The 17,922-nt window shown below is 55.7% G+C and overlaps 2 protein-coding genes across 8 annotated transcripts in view; both read left to right on the plus strand.

Annotated features, from left to right (window-relative positions):
• CFAP57 (cilia and flagella associated protein 57) overlaps positions 1-2,067 on the plus strand; it is a 55,231-nt gene extending 53,164 nt beyond the window's left edge. The window contains exon 23 of the mRNA XM_045584700.1: positions 1,684-2,067. Within this exon, the coding sequence (XP_045440656.1) occupies positions 1,684-1,913 (230 nt within the window). The 3' untranslated portion in view covers positions 1,914-2,067. The remainder of the gene's footprint in view (positions 1-1,683) is intronic.
• Positions 2,068-7,321: 5,254 nt separating this feature from the next.
• TMEM125 (transmembrane protein 125) lies at positions 7,322-10,892 on the plus strand. 7 transcript variants are annotated; one of them, XM_045584701.1, is made up of 4 exons: positions 7,322-7,340; positions 7,766-7,868; positions 9,360-9,510; positions 9,755-10,891. In XM_045584701.1, the coding sequence occupies exon 4, from the start codon at positions 9,900-9,902 to the stop codon at positions 10,551-10,553; it is 654 nt and encodes a 217-aa protein (XP_045440657.1). In that variant the 5' UTR covers positions 7,322-7,340; positions 7,766-7,868; positions 9,360-9,510; positions 9,755-9,899; the 3' UTR covers positions 10,554-10,891. The 7 variants fall into 7 exon arrangements, 5 of the variants coding, with proteins under 5 accessions (XP_045440657.1, XP_045440660.1, XP_036302897.1 ...); XR_004989479.2 differs by lacking the exon at positions 7,322-7,340 and having other exon boundaries at positions 7,713-7,868; positions 9,755-10,612; positions 10,645-10,892; XR_004989478.2 differs by lacking the exon at positions 7,322-7,340 and having other exon boundaries at positions 7,713-7,868; positions 9,755-10,611; positions 10,642-10,892.
• Positions 10,893-17,922: the final 7,030 nt, after the last annotated feature.

Here is a 17,922-nt window from a genome sequence, read left to right on the forward strand (position 1 = left end):
CCACAGTGGCTGCACCAGTTGGCATTCCCACCAGCAGTGTGCTAGGGTTCCCTTTTCTCCACATCCTCACCAGCACTTGTCATTTGTTGATTTGTCAATGGTAACTGTTCTGACAGGTGTGAAATGGTACCTCATTGTTGTTTTGCTTTGCATCTCTCTGATGATTAGTGACTTTGAGCATTTTTTAATATGTCTCTTGGCCATCTGTATGTCCTTTTTGGAGAAGTGTCTATTTAGGTCCTTTGCCCATTTTTTAATTGGATTATTTGTCTTCCTTCTGTTAAGTTGTATGAGTTCCTCATATATTTTGGATATTAACTCTTTATCAGATGTATCATTGCCAAATAGGTTCTCCCATACAGTGGACTCTCTTTTCCTTTTGTTGATGGTTTCTTTTGCTGTGCAGAGCTTTTTATTTTTATATAATCCCATTTTTTTTTTAGTTTCTCCTTAATTTCCTTTGCCTTAGGAGATGTATCTGTAAACATAATGCTATGAGAGATGTCTGAGATTTTGCTGCCTATGGTTTATTCTAGGATTTTTATGGTTTCACAATTACTAATACATTTAAGTCTTTTATCCAGTTTGGTTTTATTCTTATATATGGTGTAAGTTGATGGTCTAGTGTTTTGTTGTTGTTTGCATGTATTTGTTCAATTTTCCCAACACCATTTATTGAAGAGACTCTCTTGCCTCCTTTGTCAAATATTAATTGCACTTAATGGCTTGGGTCTATTACTGGGTTCTCTGTTCTGTTCCATTGATCTATAAGTCTGTTCTTATGTCAATACCGGGCTGCTTTGATTGCAGTGGCTTTGTAGTGTAAGAGAAGAGTACTTTCCTTTTTATTTTTTTAAGTACTTTTCAATGTAAATGTCTTTTGCCTCCTTGGTTAAGTCTACTCCTAAGTATTTTATTCTTTTTGATGCTATTGTAAATTGATCTAACTGGACAGAAAAGAGAATGAATGTAAAAGGATCCCATCTGGTAGGTAAGAAATAGAGTTGTCCAAGAAGAAGAGGTCCAAACTCAGTCAAAGAACAGGTGCCTTGAGCACAGGGCAGAAAGATGGGAGGATGGAGACCTCGTGTGTGCTAAGGGAGGGGAAACTACAGGAGTGGGTGCTGACACATCGTGGAAGCCAAGAACATTCCCACTGAGGGTCCAGCCCGTGTGGTTAGATAATGGATGAGCCCTGGGCCCTGGTGGACACCAGCTTTGCCCAGGGTGATGGCAGCATCTGAGGATGACTGGGGACGGGAGAGTGAAGGGAAAGTCCTCAAGGAACATGAATGAGTGGCCACACCAGGAGGAGTAGAGAGGGGTCTGTCTCCAGGAGCAGGGGTTTTACCCGAGGAGGAGCACTGGAGGTTTAGAAGCCAACCAACATCAACAGGACAGCGCCACCCTGATTGGGGTGGGGAATGGGAGAAAAAGCAGCCTGCACGGGAGGGGCCTCAAGGCCAGCAGCAGCCTGGGGCTCAGGAGAGGTGCTGGGCTGAGGTCTTGCCCCGCATTTGGCTGTCATTCTCAAGTGTGTCTCTTCCCATCTCCATCTTGTATCCCCAGCATCCGGGATTGAGTAGGTGCTCAATAAAACTTAGAGGGGGCAGGGAGGTAGGGAGGGGGGACATGCTGCCGTCCAATGACAGGCCCCCATTCATCCTGCTCTGTCCCTTCCAGGGCCCAGCGAGGCCACCCACCGCATCGCTCCCACCATGAGACTGAACGAGCAAGAAGAAATGGGGAGAATTATTGAAATGCAACGGCGAGAAATCCAAAGCCTCAGAGACCAGATCCAAGAGCAGGAGCAGGTTCCAGGGTTCCACGCCATCGGTGGAGTTCGGCTTCCTTCCCTCGGCTCGAGGATTCAATCTATAGTCAAGCTGGACACTGAGGTGCCCAACAAGTGACTCCCTCTGGTGAGCCACCTCCAGCCACACTAGAGGAAGCGCCGCGCATCTGTCCCCAGGCCTTCTCGGGGCTGCCATCCCTGCGGCACGCACCGCCCCAGCCTCTCTCCTGCCCTGGGGAGTTTGAGACTTGGTCAGAATAAAGGTGTTTGCCCACAAACTGTGTCCAACTCTTGGGGGAGGAAGAAGGGAAAGCAGGGACCCTGAGGACTGGGGGTGTCTCCGGCTCATCCAAAGCCACCTCTCCCTGTGGAAATCACACCGAACTTGGAGCTGGGTGCTGCCTCCACGTTCCTCTCTGGGCCCCACAGATGGGCTGCCTGCTCCCACTTTAAGTATCGCCGCCCGCGTGTCTGACCTGGCTCTCTCCTCTGCCAGCCAGAACAGGACCCGACACAGCCTCCTCCATCTGTTCTCCTTTATGAAACCTAAGGAGGTTTTCCGAGGATTTGTGTAGAGATCAGAGTAAAAGAACATGGCAAAGTTCCCTCAAGTGTCCCTTATCTGCTGACCCTGTTGTTAGGATTAGAAGCGGAGCCCCACCCTTATTTCTCTCACTTCCATGCCACTCTGGACTTGTTCCCCAAGGTTAAGGTGACCAGATATCCCGCTTTGGGCGGGACAGTCCCGATTTTCAACAAGTTGTCCCGTGTCCCAGAGCATTTTTAAAAAGTCCCAGTTAAAAATTAAAATTAAAAAAAAAAAAAACGCTGCGGGATGCGGGACAAATTGTTAAAAATCAGGACGTCTGGTCAGCTTACCCAAGGCCCTCCCACTTCCCCCGCCCCCACGATTCTGGGGGACACCTCTTCCTCTCGGACCCATATTCCACTGGGTACCCAGCCACACATACCAGAAAAGGCCACTTTTATGCACTAAAGAGCAAAGCAGTATACCCAGACGCCCCTGTCCTCCCAGCTGCAGAGGCCGGGCACCCTTCTATACCCTGCTGGTCTCGCTGCCTCTTAGATCTGAGTCCCCAGGGCACCTCCCCAGCTCCCCCCATCTGCTCTGGGCACTGCTCTCGGGTTAGTTTCCCCAGTGAGTGCCGAGGCACGGCCATCACACTTGGCAAGGCTCTCCTTGGGGCTGGGAAGAGCAGAAAGAAGGCACAGGGCAGAGGCTGAAAAGCAAAGTGTACCCGGGACTCTCTCCTTGGCAATTCCTCTCTCCCACGCAGCCCACACCCGCCACAGTGGCCAGCTTATCTCCTCCAGACCAGGCCCAGGAAGCAGGACAACGTTCGGGCGCCCTGAGAAATTCGCCCTCTAGGACCACAGACGGCCACGCTGGGTAGGCGGGCTCTCTGGGAGTCGGACTTCTCCATTCCCCGCCAGCCTTGCCGTGACCTTGGTAGAGGAAACGGACTCAAAATGAGTTTGGGGAGGTCAGCGGGGCCCAATGGTGCGGGCGGTGAAGGCACACACAGAGGCCGGTGCTGAGCCTGAGTCCCTCCCCTCCCCCTCTCAGGCTCTTGACACACTGGCCTCCTTCCCATTCCTCCAAAAAGCCACGCTCTTCCCTGCCTCCAGGTCTGTCCACACCTCACTCAGCAAACTGCCACTCATCCTTCAGGTGATAACTGAAATGTCAGGGGACTGTCCCGACCCTGCCCTTCCCCTCCCCCAAATTACACTCCCCAAGGCTTCCTTTCATAATCCTCTGAGACAGATCCGTTCAGGTGTAGGTGCTGCCTCTCCTTCTAGGCTCTCGTTCCCTGGGGACAAGGCTCTGTAGGATTTTAAAGTTCACTTGGGTACCTGGGTGGGTCACTGATTAAGGGAACTAATCGTGGGGGCAGGGGGACCAGTTAGGAGGACAATGTGGCTGACCACATGGGAGAAGACAACTGCTGGAACCAACATGGTGGCGTTGGAGATGCGGAGAAGTGAATCCTGACTTTAGGACGGAGGGAGTTGGAGACTGGGGGTGGGGGTGGGGGGGAGGGTGGTGCGGGGCAGAAAGACCTAGTAAGAAGGAACATGCCAAGGAAACGGGCCCTTCTCAGGGCCAGAAGGAAATGAATTCGCTGTGGCTATGAAGTAGCAACATTCAAATGACAGACTTTTCAACCTAAAAATGCCTTTGAATTGGCCTAACTGGTTTGGCTCAGTGGATAGAGGGTCGGCCTGTGGACTGAAAGGTCCCAGGTTTGATTCCGGTCAAGGGCATGTACCTTGGTTGTGGACACATCCCCAGTGGGGGATGTGCAGGAGGCAGCTGATCAATGTTTCTCTCCCATCGATGTTTCTAACTCTCTATCCAGCTCCCTTTCTCTCTCTAAAAAAAAAAAAAAAAAAATCAATAAAATATATATTTTTTAAAAATGCCTTCAATGGGGGGGGGGCAATGTTAAAATATGTACACAGATAATAATTTAAAAATAAAAATAAAAATGCCTTCGAATCAAGATATCACATCTCCCCTATAAGATGAGCCTTAGGTTACAAATGGAATGAAGTCACCAGCGCAGGGTCACGCGATGGAGCCAGGATTGCAGGCCGTCTCCCCAATGGCCTCCACATCCCGTGATCTTAAGCCTGCCCCGGAGACACGTCCACACAGAGCACTGGGCCAAGTGTTGGCGGTCTTAGGAGTGTGACATGTGGAGAGTCCCACCCAGAAGGGAAAGGCGCTGACACCTGCCAGCTAGCTTACCTCAGCCTGAGGCTGGCGGTGGCCCAGCTGGTGCGGAGGAGGTGGAGGAGAAAGCCCGGCCAAGGAGAGCCCGGCACAACAGGGCCTGGCCCCGTGGCCAGCGCGTCCACGATGTTTTCTCAGCTGCACAAGGTGAGCACAGCCTCTTGCTAGCAAAGCAGGGGCCGGAGGAATAGTCTTGCTTTCCTCTCCACGTCTGCCTCGTGTGTTCCTACATCCACCTGCTGGGTGGCATGGATTGGGTGGCTGCTGCACCTGAGACCTCGGTCCACGTGGCCTATGCTGACCCCAGGGGGAGGGTCTCACCTCATGGTGCCAACGCCTCCTTCACAGGGTCTCTTCGGCCAGTTGACGCCTCACTGAGGGGCCTGGCAGTCCCTCCTCCCGCAGCCTCGGGAACCTTGCTGGTCACTCCAGTGGCCGGGCATTGGCATATGGACTCCACTCTCACTCTTTGGGTTGCAGTCCCTCACGGAGCTCTGGGGACCTGTGCAATGCTGGGGTGACCGTGGGTGCCTTCGGAGGCTGCCCTCTGCCTGGACCCAGACTGCCAGGTGCTCTCTTCTAGACTCTAGAATCTAGAGTCAGCGCCAGCTCTGGCCACACCACGTGGGTTCCCAGCTGAGCCTCCTCTGCCATCCTGTTCTCCCAGCACCGAAGGCCCTGCCCCATGGGAGGTCCCGGCATCAGTGTCCATCTTTCCCCATAGAGTGTGGGCAGCCATCACCAGCCGGCTGCTCCCAGGCAGTGCCTGAGGGACCCTGGTGAGCACGGGGATGTCCGTGTGTCCAGGAGGACCCCCCCTGGCACTCATTGCTCTGGATTTGGAGTGGGAGGTAAGAGAGAAGACATGTCAGGACAGGGATTGGGGAAAGGGAGGGGAATTTTCACAAGTTCCCTGCCCGGCTCTCCCTGGGACAGCTGGACCATGAGTCTGCCCGGGATTGGCCCCTCCTTGGGACCAGGAGGATAAATAATAGTAAATGTCAGACAGGTGCGAGGGGAATACACAGCCAGCAAGCCTGCCAGGCCGCCTGCTCCCCTGGGAAGGGGACACCTTTATAATGCTTTCAAAGTGGCAAACCCATGTGATTCCCGCCCCCCCCCCCCCAGACCCTGCCCTACAGTAGGCAGCCTACCCTACCCTTTCCCAGGGACAGGACTGCCCAGAGCTGCACAGTCCAGTAAGAGAGCGGCAAGCCTCCTGGGGCGATGGAGCCCTTGAAACAGGGCTAGTCTAAGGCACACGGCTCATCTTCAACAACCCATACAAAATGAAAGACTGAAATAGCTCATTCAATCATTTGCATATTACAGTGAAAACATTTAGGGTTAAGAAACAAGTTTCATGTATTATAGTAGCGTCGGTTTCTTTTCACTTTTTTGACGTGGCTACTGGAAGCTTACATTGCATACGCGGCCCATGTGACGTTCCTCCCGGACAGCACTGCTCTCCAGCTGGGACTGACCCCCTACCGCCTCCACAGCACGAAGCGAAGAGAAGCCTGGACAGGTCCGGCAGAAGCCCTTTGTGAGCTGCTGGTGGGAAGGTAACTTTGGTTTTGTTTTCTTGTCTCTCCCAAACACATCAGGAGGAGAGAGCGCAAGAGGCACTCATTTCAAGGATCTCCGTCCAGGAGATGGGTGGCGGCCTCCAACCAGCTCCAACCGGCAACCGCCTCAGCCCACCCAGAGCGCATGCGGTGCGTGGTGCCAGGCTCACGGTGAGAAGCAGAGCCCTGACCATGTCCGCTTACACCTCAGGACCCTCCGTCGGTACCTCTGATGAGACCCGGTACCTCCCATGGCATTCAAGGCCCAGCCAATCTTTTGCGCTTCATCTCACATGCTCCCTGCTCGAAGCCCCGTCAGCTCACACTTCATTCAACAAACACTTACTGGCCACTGCCTATGTGCCAAGCACAGTGCTGGCGGCTGAGGCCACGATGGTTAGTGAAACAGGCATACACGTGTACCCTTTGGGGACCACGTGTCTAGTGGGGGCTAACAGGTAAGTGAATAAGGAACATTACAGCACATGCAATGTCAGCAGTTGTGGAGGAAGCACAGGGACCGTGGGCACATCCAACAGGCACCTCCACCAGGCTTGAAGTCAGGGAGGGCTTCCTGGAGGAGGTAACTCTCGGTTAAAGAAGTCCTGTTGGCCAGACTGAGGCTGGGGCGTGGTAAATATCCAAGGCAGAGGGAACTCTGGGTTTAAGAATTAACCGGAAGGGCAGAGCAGAGGGCAGAGCATGCTGAACGGAACTACATGCATTCTGGCAGGAGGGCAGGGACCAGAGGCAATTAGCTGGCCTTGTGTGTGTGGCAGGGGCTTGTGAGCCTGGTGAAGGAGTGTAGCATTTATCTGGAAGTTTATTCTGCAAGTGTTTTAAGCAAGGGAGCTCCTGTTTCCCACCGAGTGCCTTTTCCCCTCCTTCCTGTGCTCAAATCCTGCCTCCTCCTGCCCCACAGCGGGATCCACGAGGCTGGGGGAGGGGGGACGGTGATGGGGGCAGGCAGACCTGCCATAGTCAGGCACTAGATGGAATTTTGAAGGAGAATGAGCTTGTGGGGGCCTCGGCCCAGGGAAAGTGCCAAGGGCTGGAGGGACTGGGGCTTAGGGACCAGCTGGGGAATTTGGGGCTGAGGCTCATTCTGAGTCCGGATTTGGGATTTGGGGGCTGGATTCAGGAACAAGAGGCAAAGCTGGCACTGCGGTGAGAGTGGGATCCAGGACCTCATCCCAGAATTTGGAGCTGGGGTCAGGTGAGGAATTTGAGCTGAGGTTCCAGATTCAGGGCTGGGTTTGGGAGCTGGGATAGGAATTCGATTTGGAAATGAGGCTGGGGGGTGGGACTGGGTTTCAGGGTTCCGGGTTGGGCCTAAGATGTGGGGTAAGATCTGGGGTTGGCGCTAGGAGTTCTAGTTAGGGCCTGAAACTGCAGCTGGGACTAAATCTACGATGGGGTTGGAGCTGGGGGAATGGATTAGGGCTCAAGCGCTGGGGCAGCATTTCTCCTGCTGCCCAGGTCGGGGAATTCTGCCGGAGCCCTAACAGCAGCTGACAGAAGCCCCTCCCTCCCCAGGAATGCCTCTGCTGGAGAAGGAGTGCCACGTCAGCCAATCAGCTCCAGCCCGGGACTAGGAAACACCTGTTGTTGATCTCCCTCTCCTCCCCACCCGCCTCCCAGGGCGCACAGGGTGCAGGTTAGGCAGGTGAGCACCTCCCCGGAAACGGAGCTGGAGCGCTCCACCTGCCGGGCTCGGATTGGATCCAGCTCTCCCAGGCTTCTCGTGAGTGTCCCTGCCCCCCCCCCTCCCCGCCACCCACCCACCCACCTCCGTCTTCTCCCACTGGCTCGGCACCTGAGCGCCTGCCCGCCCCCCCCCCCCCCCCCGCCCCGTCCCAGCACACCTGTGCAAGCACTTTCAGACCCGTGAAGACACCGCCCTGGGGAATGTGGCACTGACACCAGCGCCCCTCCCACGGCCCCTTCTCCATCTCCCTTAGGGGCTTTGACACCTGCCTCTCCTGCCCGGTGCCGGGCTGCCCTGCAGAGGGGTTGTGGAGGGTTGATGCCTCACGTGGGGTGTAACCCTTGTACAGCCTCTTAGTCACATTCCGGAAGTGGCCCAGGGTCTGGGTCCTGAGTATCTAGCAGGAGGCCCCTCCTGAACTGGAGGAGAGAGCGGATGTTGAGTTTTTTTCTTCAAAAAGCATGCTCTGGGCATCTGTGCGGGCCCCAGAATTCCCCCTGAAATTCTGAAATTGGGATATCAAATGACTCACCCTCCCCACCGCTCAAGATAAAGGTTTTGTCCTCGATTTTTGAGATATGGAGCCTGACCTAACCGGTTTGGCTCAGTGCATAGAGCGTCGCCCTGTGGACTGAAGGGTCGCAGGTCCCAGGTTCGGTTCTGGTCAAGGGCATGTACCTTGGTTGCTGGCACATCCCCAGTAGGAGGTGTGCAGGAAGCAGCTGATCGATGTTTCTAACTCTCTATCCCTCTCCCTTCCTCTCTGTAAAAAAATCAATAAAATATATCTTAAAAAAAAAAAAAAGATACGGAGCCTGGGGCTCTAAGAGGTGAACGCAGGGGAGCTTCCCTGACCCTCCCCCAAACCCCTCTTCTGATTAATCCACACCCAGCATTTATGGCGAGAACCTGCTGTAACGGAAGCTCCTTGAGGGCAGAGACCCTGGGGTCTCGGGGACATGTTAAATGGGGAACCGCTCTGAGGTCCCTCACCGAGTTCCCATGGTGTAAGGACTGCAGCTGGGTTTCAGGTCCAGACCATCTTTCCCTTTGCACAACTTTAGAAAAATCTTGGAGGAGAAGGATGGGGAGGGGGGCAGGGGGGGGAGAGCTGGGGGACAGGAAGTCCGTGAGGAGGGGGTGTTGAGGAGTCGGGAAGCAGTGGGGACGGGGCAGGGACTGGGATGGAGAAACGTCTAGAGGTGGCCTCCCTGGGAGGTGCACACGTGAGGAGGAGCAGGTTCGGGTGAGATGATGAGCTCGGGTGGGACCTGTTGCGTCAGAGGTCACTATGGGGCATGAAGGTGCCAGTGGCTTATGGGTCAGGAGCCCAGGAGGAAGGTTGGGATTTGAGGGCCACGGCTGGGAGGTCGGATGGGGTGTCGGGGGAAGGAGGGTGTTAGAGGTTAGATCCTAACCTGCGGAGAAGGGACCACAGCCCTGAGAGAGAATATTCAGGGTCAGGCTGCTGGTTCCAGAGGGTTAAGTCACCCCCCCTCCCCTCTCGTCCCCTCCCCCTTCCCCTAGGAGTCAGTGGTGACAGCTGAAGCCATGTGAGTTGGGTCCTGAATGAGGCTTTATCTCGGGCTCTTCGTCATCGGCCACCGGCCACCGTCCACCATGGCACCAGCTCCCTCGGCCAGCTGGGATGGGACAGGCAACTGAGAGAGCCAGAGAGGTCAGCTGGGGAAGGGGGTTCCCCGGAGAGGTGGGGGTGCTTTCTATGGGGGAAACTCTCCCGGGGTCACTGGGGAGGCTTTCCCAAGCAGCAGTGCCGGGGAGGGGGATTTCTTGGGGGGGGAGATATTCCAGGGGACCTGGGAGGGGTCTCAGGGACAATCCCCACAATCACCACAGCCTCCAGGAGAGACCACGGGGCCCAGGCGGGCTGGGGAGCTAACCACAGTGACTCTCCCTCACAGACGATGGTGACTGTGCCCCGGACCGCGAGAGGAACAGGACTCCGGGCTTCCAGCTGCCAAGCAGGTGGCGGGCGGGGGCTCCAGGCCATGACCCATGCCCTCTAACCGCCGGTGCCCTCTGCCCTGACTCCTGCCAGACCCGGCCATGTCGGAAGGAGAGGCTCCCGCCCCACGGGGCCGGGCGCTGCCCCCGGACGTGCTGGCGGAGCAGGTGGAGCTGTGGTGGTCCCAGGAGCCGCGGCGATCGGCGCTCTGCTTTGCCACGGCCGTGGGCCTGGTGGCCGGCTGCGGGGCGGGCGGCGTGGCGCTGCTCGCCTCCACCAGCAGCCGCTCGGGCGAGTGGCGGCTGGCGGCGGGCACGGCGCTCTGCCTGCTGGCCCTGCTGGTGCTGGTGAAGCAGCTGATGAGCTCGGCCGTGCAGGACATGAACTGCGTGCGGCAGCCCCAGCACGTGGCCCTGCTGCGCAGCGGCGGCGGCGCGGACGCCCTGGTGGTGCTGCTCAGCGGCCTGGTGCTGCTGGCCGCCGGCCTGACGCTGGCCGGGCTGGCCGCCGCCCCGGCCCCCGCCCGGCCGCTCACCGCCATGCTGTCCGTGGGCATCGCCCTGGCCGCCGCCGGATCGCTCCTGCTGCTGGGCCTGCTGCTGTACCAGGTGGGCGTGAGCGGGCGCTGCCCTGCCCTCCGCGCCGCTGCCCCCTCCGCCCGCGGGGACCACGGCGGCAGCATCTTCAGCATCTCAGGACGGCTCTCTGCCGGCCAGCGTCAGGAGACCACGTCCAGCATCGCCAGCCTCATCTGACCCCCCGGCCGGAGCCCTTGCCACAGCTGCTGCCTCAGCCTCCTGGACCTGTGCTGGCATGAGAGTGCGTGCGTGCGTGTGTGTGTGTGTGTGTGTGTGTGTGTGTGTGTGTGACTATGTGTGTGCACGACCCCAGGCCTGTCCAGCCCTTCTACGGGAAGGTGAGTGTGTGTCTTCTTGGAACCGGGTGTTGTGTCCGTGGAACTGTCAGCGGCTGCCTGTCTGCATCGGGGGGGTCTCCAGGCAGACAAGTGTCTGGGGGCCCCCGGAGATTCTCGGCTCGCTCCTATTCCCAGCACCCCTCCCAGCGAGCACGCATCGGGCGCGTCCCCCAGAGCGACTGCTGCCCACCCCGGACACCACACCGGCGAGTCTTCGCGGAGGAGAGCCACGGGTGGCGGAGCGGGCTCCGGAGCGTGTGGGCCTGCGCTGGGATCCCCCTCTGCCCCTTCCCAGCTGGGGAAGCTGGGCAAGTGACTCAGCCTCTCTGCGCCTCCGTTTTTGAGAGCCATGGCTGTGGTCGACGATGCTGAGGGTCGCGTGTGGAAGGACTGGGAACAGTACAGATGTGCATTAAAAGTGGAGGCTGCTGTTACTCTGACTGTTACTGTCTTTCTATCCCCATCTCACCTAGAGACCTTCCTTCCCCTTTCTCATACCCCCTCCCCCACTCAAAGTGAACACTCGTGCTTATTCTGTGCCAAGAGCACCTTGGAGGTGTCCTCAGTAAGGCCTGGGTTCCTCCTCTCAGCTGCTGTGAAGCTGAGGGGAGATGGGAGCTGAGGGGCACTGGCTTCGGGAAGATGGTGGGTTTCTGGTCTCATTAGCTCATGTGCTGGCTCACAAGGAAGCTTCGGGTTTGAGGTTTTGTCAGCTGGTGACTGGGGAGGCGGTAACTCCCTACCCACCCCTGCAACCGGAACACCCTGGTCCTGGTTCTGGTCCTGGTCCTGGTCCTGGTCCTGGTTTGGTCCTGGTCCTCGTCCTGGTCTTGGTCCTGGTTCTGATCCTGGTCTTGGTCCTGGTCCTGGTCCGTGTCCTGGTCCTGGTCCTGGTCCGTGTCCTCGAGGCACTGGCTGGCCTGACTCTGGGCTCCTGGGCACAGAAGGGCTGCTTGAAACCCCCTTGGGTGGTAAGAGTCACTTCCTGCTTGAGATCCACCCGGGAAGGGATCTCCCCTTCCGGTGCAGGAACACTTCCTGGGTGCCCAGTTTCCCCAGAAGAGCGTTTCATCACTTCCTGCTTCGCAAGGTGCAGATGTGGGCAGCACCTCAGCGAGCAGAGAGGTCGGGACCAGACGTGTTCGATGTAGACCTACCTGCCAGGGCTCCCGCAAGGGAGCATTGCTTCCAGTGCCAAGATCGAGGCCGTCCCTGGAGACTACACCGAGCTGCTGGAGGAGGTCAAGGGTGTTCCCACCCGGGGAGAGAGCTCGGGAGCAGAAGGAATAGGGCGTGTCCGGGAGCACCAGGTATCCCAAAGGGCCTCAGACTGCCATATATTCAACGTGGAACCCCTCTTCTCGCTCTTACACTAGCCCCTCCATCTCCCCATTCACGCAGCATCCAGTTAGAACCCTCAGCCGGCCCAGACAGCACCTCGCTCTCCCTCACCCTGTGCCCAGCACACACAGCAGCTCCCGCGGCCCTCCTCTGTAGATGGTCCTGTGATACTCAGACCTCCACACTCACCGCCCAGACAGTCCGCTTCGTCCCGGCCTGTGTGGACAGCGGCCTCCCTGCTGTTCTCCCTGCTTTTGTTCTTTTCTCCTCTTACATGCAACTTCCCCTCCCCAGCTTCCACGTGTACACATGGAGCCCCAGTGACTGTGTTAAAAAAAAAAAAATGCAAATTACCTTGAGATCCTTCGATGGCCCCACCTCTTGCAGGCTGACGTGCAGACATTAGCAGATTTGGTCTCTCCCTTCTCGAATCATCCCATGAGCCAGACACACTCGACTCCTGCTGGACCTCACCATGTTCTCTCCCCTCTCCCGGCCTCTCTGTGTTCTTTCCTTGCCTTCATGACCTTCCCCAAGACTCAGTTCTCGAAGGCACCACATTCTCTGGGAGTCTTCCCTGACCCTCTCCCCTAAACGAGAGAGTTGCCCCTTTTCTAGCCTCAAACCCTCAATTGTAGACACCAGCCTGCAATTCTTTCTCTGTGCACCTGTCTCCTTAATTGGGTGGTAAACTCCTCCTGGCAGGGTTTGGGTCTTCTCCCCTGTGTGTCCCTAGTTCCCAGCACAGGCCTGACACATAGTAGGTGCTTTGTTGGATGGCAATGTGTGTGCAAGGATCAGGGAGCGACCAACTATAATTGGGAAGGATGGGGAAGTTAGGCTGCTGTCCACTGTTGGCCCTGACGCTCCTGAGGCCCCCCCACTGCCTGCCCAAGACATCCTGGCTCTTCCTGGAGGGAGCAATCACTGTCACCAACTCCTGGGCCATTCAAGGACCACAGAACACCTCTCCATCCCGTAACATGGGGAGGAATCATGTTTCTTTTTGGCCAAGCCTGCGTTAGACTCTTCCATAATATTTATTTTAAGAAACAAAAGGAGCCAAAACCGGTTTGGCTCAGTGGATAGAGCGTCAGACTGCGGACTGAAAGGTCCCAGGTTCGATTCCGGTCAAGGGCATGTACCTTGGTTGCGGGCACATCCCCAGTAGGGGGTGTGCAAGAGGCAGCTGATCGGTGTTTCTCTCTCATCGATGTTTCTAACTCTCTATCCCTCTCTCTTCCTCTCTGTAAAAAAATCAATAAAATATATTTTTTTTAAAAGAAAAGAAAAAGAAACGAAAGGAAAACAGAAAACAGAGGCCAGAAAATGGGGAGGGGGCAGGTTACATGGCACAGATGTCTGGATGAGCAGCTACTCAAGGCAAGGCCTGTGCCAGGCATGAAGAATATAGTTTGTGCCCCCAGATGGCCTGCTTCAGAGAGCAGTGGGAGTAGACATCCGCATACCCATCTGGAACAGAAGTTGGGAGGGTAAGAGCTGGGTCAAGCACAGGCAGGGCAGAAATGCTACTGTTTCCTCAATTACTTCAGCCCACCCACCATCTCCCGTCTCCAGCCTGTTTGCTCAAAGCACTTCACAAAACCCCATCTTGGTCCACATTACAACCAGCTGGCCACCGGCCCCTCTGCTCTCTCTCTAAAGCTTCCCTTCCTGCCCTAGCAGGTTTGGCTCAGTAGGTAGAGTGTCAGCCCACAGACCAAAGGGTCCCAGGTTCGATGCAGGCTCAATTCCCAGCCCCGGGTTGGGACGGGTGCTGGAGGCAAATCATCAATGTGTCTCTCCCATGTTGATGTTTCTGCCTCTCTCCCTTTCTTCCACTCTCTCTAAAATCCAATGGAAGAATGTCCTCAGGTGAGGATTAATAAAAAGTAAATATAGCCAAAACCGGTTTAGCTCAGTGGTTAGAGCGTCGGCCTGTGAACTGAAAGGTCTCAGGTTCAATTCCGGTCAAGGGCATGTACCTTGGTTGCGGGCACATCCCTAATAGGAGGTGTGCAGGAGGCAGCTGATCGATGTTTCTAGCTTTCTATCCCTTTCCCTTCCTCTCTGTAAAAAATCAAGAAAATATATCTTTTTTTAAAAAGTAAATGTAAAGCTGCCCCTTTCTCTCTAACCTCCCCCTCCTGCCTTTTCCTCTTTTCTGGAGATGATTCTTCAACCCATCATTTCGCCCACTCCTTCACAGCATCCTCAACTCCTTAGCCACTTGCCCTTTGGTCTCCCAGGAAACCACCTCCATGGACTAATCCACGCACTGGCCTTCACTGCACCTGCCGCCTCTAAGTGAGTGGTTAGCAGAGAAAGCCAGGGAGCAGGTGTCACCAGGAATTCCTCACCACCAGTCTCAGCTCGTGGGCAGTTTCCTTCGTCAGCTGTACCCACAGTGACCCTCAAGTTACCTCCATTCCCTTCACATCCTAGCATCCCCTGACATCCCCCTCTGCAGGTGGCTTGACCTTCCACCTCATGAGACTGAGAGTCCTATGGAAAGAAGCCTTCACATGGCTCCCACCAAATCCCTCCTCCTTACTCCCTTCCGGGCAATGACCTTGGCAGCCCAGCTGAGGAATTTGGACTTTGTCCTCAGGACTCTGAGAAAAACACAGGACGAACGTAATCAGGGTAGTGAGGATAGGGTTTGGGACTCGCTGGCTGCATATGGAACCAGGGTTAGGTCTCCAAGAAAAGAATAAGGAGAAATGGCCAGACAGCCCCAGAAGTGATGTCGCCGCTGGCCCAAGGGGTGGGAAGAGTGCCCTAGAAAGAAGAAATAGCAGAAGGATCTAGGGACAAAGGAAAATAGCTCCTTCAAGGAACTACAAAGGGTCTGGCCGGTGTGGCTCAGTGGTTGAACATCGAGTTATGTTTGATTCCTCATTAAGGCACATGCCTGATTGCAGGCTCGACCCCCAGGGGGCACATAGGAAGCAGCCAATCAATAATTCTTATAATTGATATTTCTATCTCTCCCTTGCCCTTTCTCTCTGAAATCAATAAAAATATATTTAAAAAAAAAAAAAGGAAGCACATCCTACATGAGACCTCGGGCCTTCTGGGGTCACTCAGGTCTCCCCCGAGGAGCTTCCTCCAGGCTGCAGGGGACTGACACGTGCCCCTCACCTCAGCACTCTGCACAGGACAGGGGCCGCCTTCCTGACTGTTCTCGGACCGGAGAGACTCCCCTGGGAGTAGCCATGGAAGTCAGCCCCAGGGCCTGGAGGGACTCTCAGGGACGGAACAGACCATTCTACCCTCACAGCCAGCTCCCAAACCAGGAGCTTGCACCCCGACACTTCTCGGCCCCCCTCACTCAGGGAGGGAGGGGTGCCAGCCCCGGCAGGATGAATGCATGCGGTTCCTTCTCTGGGTCTGTGATCATTACTTCAGACTCAAATAATGGCACTATTGCTGAGTAAAGAAGCAAGTTACAGTTCCGTGGTTTGAGCCTCAGCTTCTCGGTGTATAAAATGGGGGTGCCTTCCCAGCAGGACTGTGGTAAGAAGCTCTAGGACATCGGTGCTATCGTTTTTGTTGTTCTATAGCAGTGGTCAGCAAACCATGGCTCAAGAGCCACATGCGGCTCTTTGGCCCCTTGAGTTTTTAGCAAAGGCCAACTTAGGAGTATACTCTAATTAAATTAATAACAATGTACCTACTATATAGTTGAAGTTTAAAAAATTTGGCTCTCAAAAGAAATTTCAACCGTCGTACTGTTGATATTTGGCTCTGTGGATTCATGAGTTTGCCGACCACTGTCCTGTAGCATCAGAGACTCAAGTCCTTCTGTCCTGACCAGATCTGAGCTGAGTTCTGGGAAACAGGGGAGCTCAAACCCCAGCCCAGAAAGTGAGGAGAAAGGGGGCGGGGCAAGCTCCTCCCTTAGAGTTAATCCTGGTTGTGGGAGAACCACTTGAGGAATGATTGCTCTGGGGAAGAGCCCACAGGCAAATGGCTAACAGAAGGCTGGCTCAGTTCTACTTTACTTATATAACTCATTTAATCCTAACCTGGTGTGCCAAGTACTCTATAATCCCCTCTTTACCGAGAAGAAATTAGAAGAAATTAGTGCAATGAGGGAGTAACTTGCCCAAAGTCACACAGCTCACTAATGGCAGAGCTGGATTTGAATCCAGGGAATCTAAGCTCTCAGCTCACCCGCTCCTCTGCTGGGGCTCCTTAAACTTCACGCCTGTGGCTTGTGTGCACCCTGTCTTTGGCCTCCATGTATGAACAAGGGATCTGGTTCTGCTTTGGGGGACAACAGAACAAGACAGCTGGGAGCCGGGTTGTCCTCCACAGCCAGGTCTGGGTTGGGGTTCCCAGGACAGAGTAGGAAGAGAGAAGAATAGAGAGTTAGAAACATCGATGAGAGAGAATCATCAATCAGCTGCCTCTTGCACCCTCCCCTGCCCCTGGTCTCTGCCGCTGCTGGGGGTACAGGACAGGGTGCAAGGCCAAGGCAGAGGCAGCTGCAGCCAGGGCCTCTACTAGAGGAGGACAGACCAGAGCCAGGTCTGGCTGAGTCCCAGGCCTCCCAGCACGTTCAGCATCCCTGGGCTCCTGCAGCTGTGGGCCCAGGTCACGCGACCTATTTGTGCACGGGGCCAGGCATGTGAGCACATGGCAATGATTCCTCAGAGGAATCCAGCAAGGCCACTCAGGACAAGGTTCTCGTGATCCCCCCGTTCCTGCTCAGCCAGGCTTGCCCTCCAGCAGGTTCTGAGAGGCGGCTCTCCCTGCTGACCCGGACTGGGGGCGGCGCTCAGGAAACACACGGACCAGGCCCATACCTTCTCCTGGATCCCTCAGACATCTTGACTCAGGTCCCTGGGAATATGTGCACACAGGGCCAGCTGAGCTGCTTTCTGGCCCAGAACTGCAGGCAGGACAGCTCCTTCGGTTGGGCCTGCGGGAGCATTCGGTCAGGGGACAGACCCACTGTGTCCGCAGCAGCTCTCCCCTCGGAGCCAGGACATGTCCTTGGCCCCTTATTTCTGCCGCTCGGGGTCCTTCTCCAAGTCTCCGGCTGGGGCAGGTGCGACCATCTCGGGACCAAGGAAAAATCGCTGGAGTTGGGGCTGTGTGTGCTGGGCGTCCCTCCTCCCCGGCCTCCTCTCCCCTGCCGGCAAGTCCTTAGATGTCAGTGTTTCCCTACTCTGTTCTCAGTGCCTCTCAACGCCACTTCCAAAACCTAAACCAGCCAAAACCGGTTTGGCTCAGTGGATAGAGCGTCGGCCTGCAGACTGAAAGGTCCCAGGTTCGATACCGGTCAAGGGCATGTACCTTGGTTGCGGGCACATCCCAAAGGGTGGGGGAGGGTGCAAGAGGCAGCTGATTGATGATTCTCTCTCATCGATGTTTCTAACTCTCGATCCCTCTCTTCCTCTCTGTGAAAAATCAATAAAATATATTTAAAACAAAAACAAAAACCTAAACCAAACCACTCCCAGGGTCTCAGCAACCCGACGCGATCAGGCTGACTGTTCCCAAACCCATGTCTGCTGACAGGACTTCTCCCCAGTGAATCCCAGCTGCCCCAGGGCACCTTTCCCTGGAAATCCACATCCGGCACCGAGTCCACATTCCCAAGAAACCTGTTCCTCCATCCAGCCCCGAAACCAGGGCAGCTCCCCGGACTCCTCCCGTCCCCACAGCCGGTAGGCAGCCAAGCAGAGCTATCAGCCCTGTCCCCTTCCGTGTGTGGAATCTGTTCCCTGCGCATTAGTCTCATCTTAGTCACTTCTCTCCTGGTCTCTGTCCTCCAACCCAGCCCTGCGCAGCAGCCACAGTGACTTTCCTGTCATCATCACATCACTCCCTTGCCCAAAAACGTCACAGATGAG

This window comes from Pipistrellus kuhlii, unplaced genomic scaffold (assembly GCF_014108245.1).
Source record: "Pipistrellus kuhlii isolate mPipKuh1 unplaced genomic scaffold, mPipKuh1.p scaffold_m20_p_2, whole genome shotgun sequence".
Lineage (NCBI taxonomy): Eukaryota > Metazoa > Chordata > Mammalia > Chiroptera > Vespertilionidae > Pipistrellus > Pipistrellus kuhlii.

Bases quoted from the DNA above. Each gene is read 5' to 3' on its own strand.
- TMEM125 (XM_045584701.1), top strand. From the start codon at position 9,900: ATGTCGGAAGGAGAGGCTCCCGCCCCACGGGGCCGGGCGCTGCCCCCG.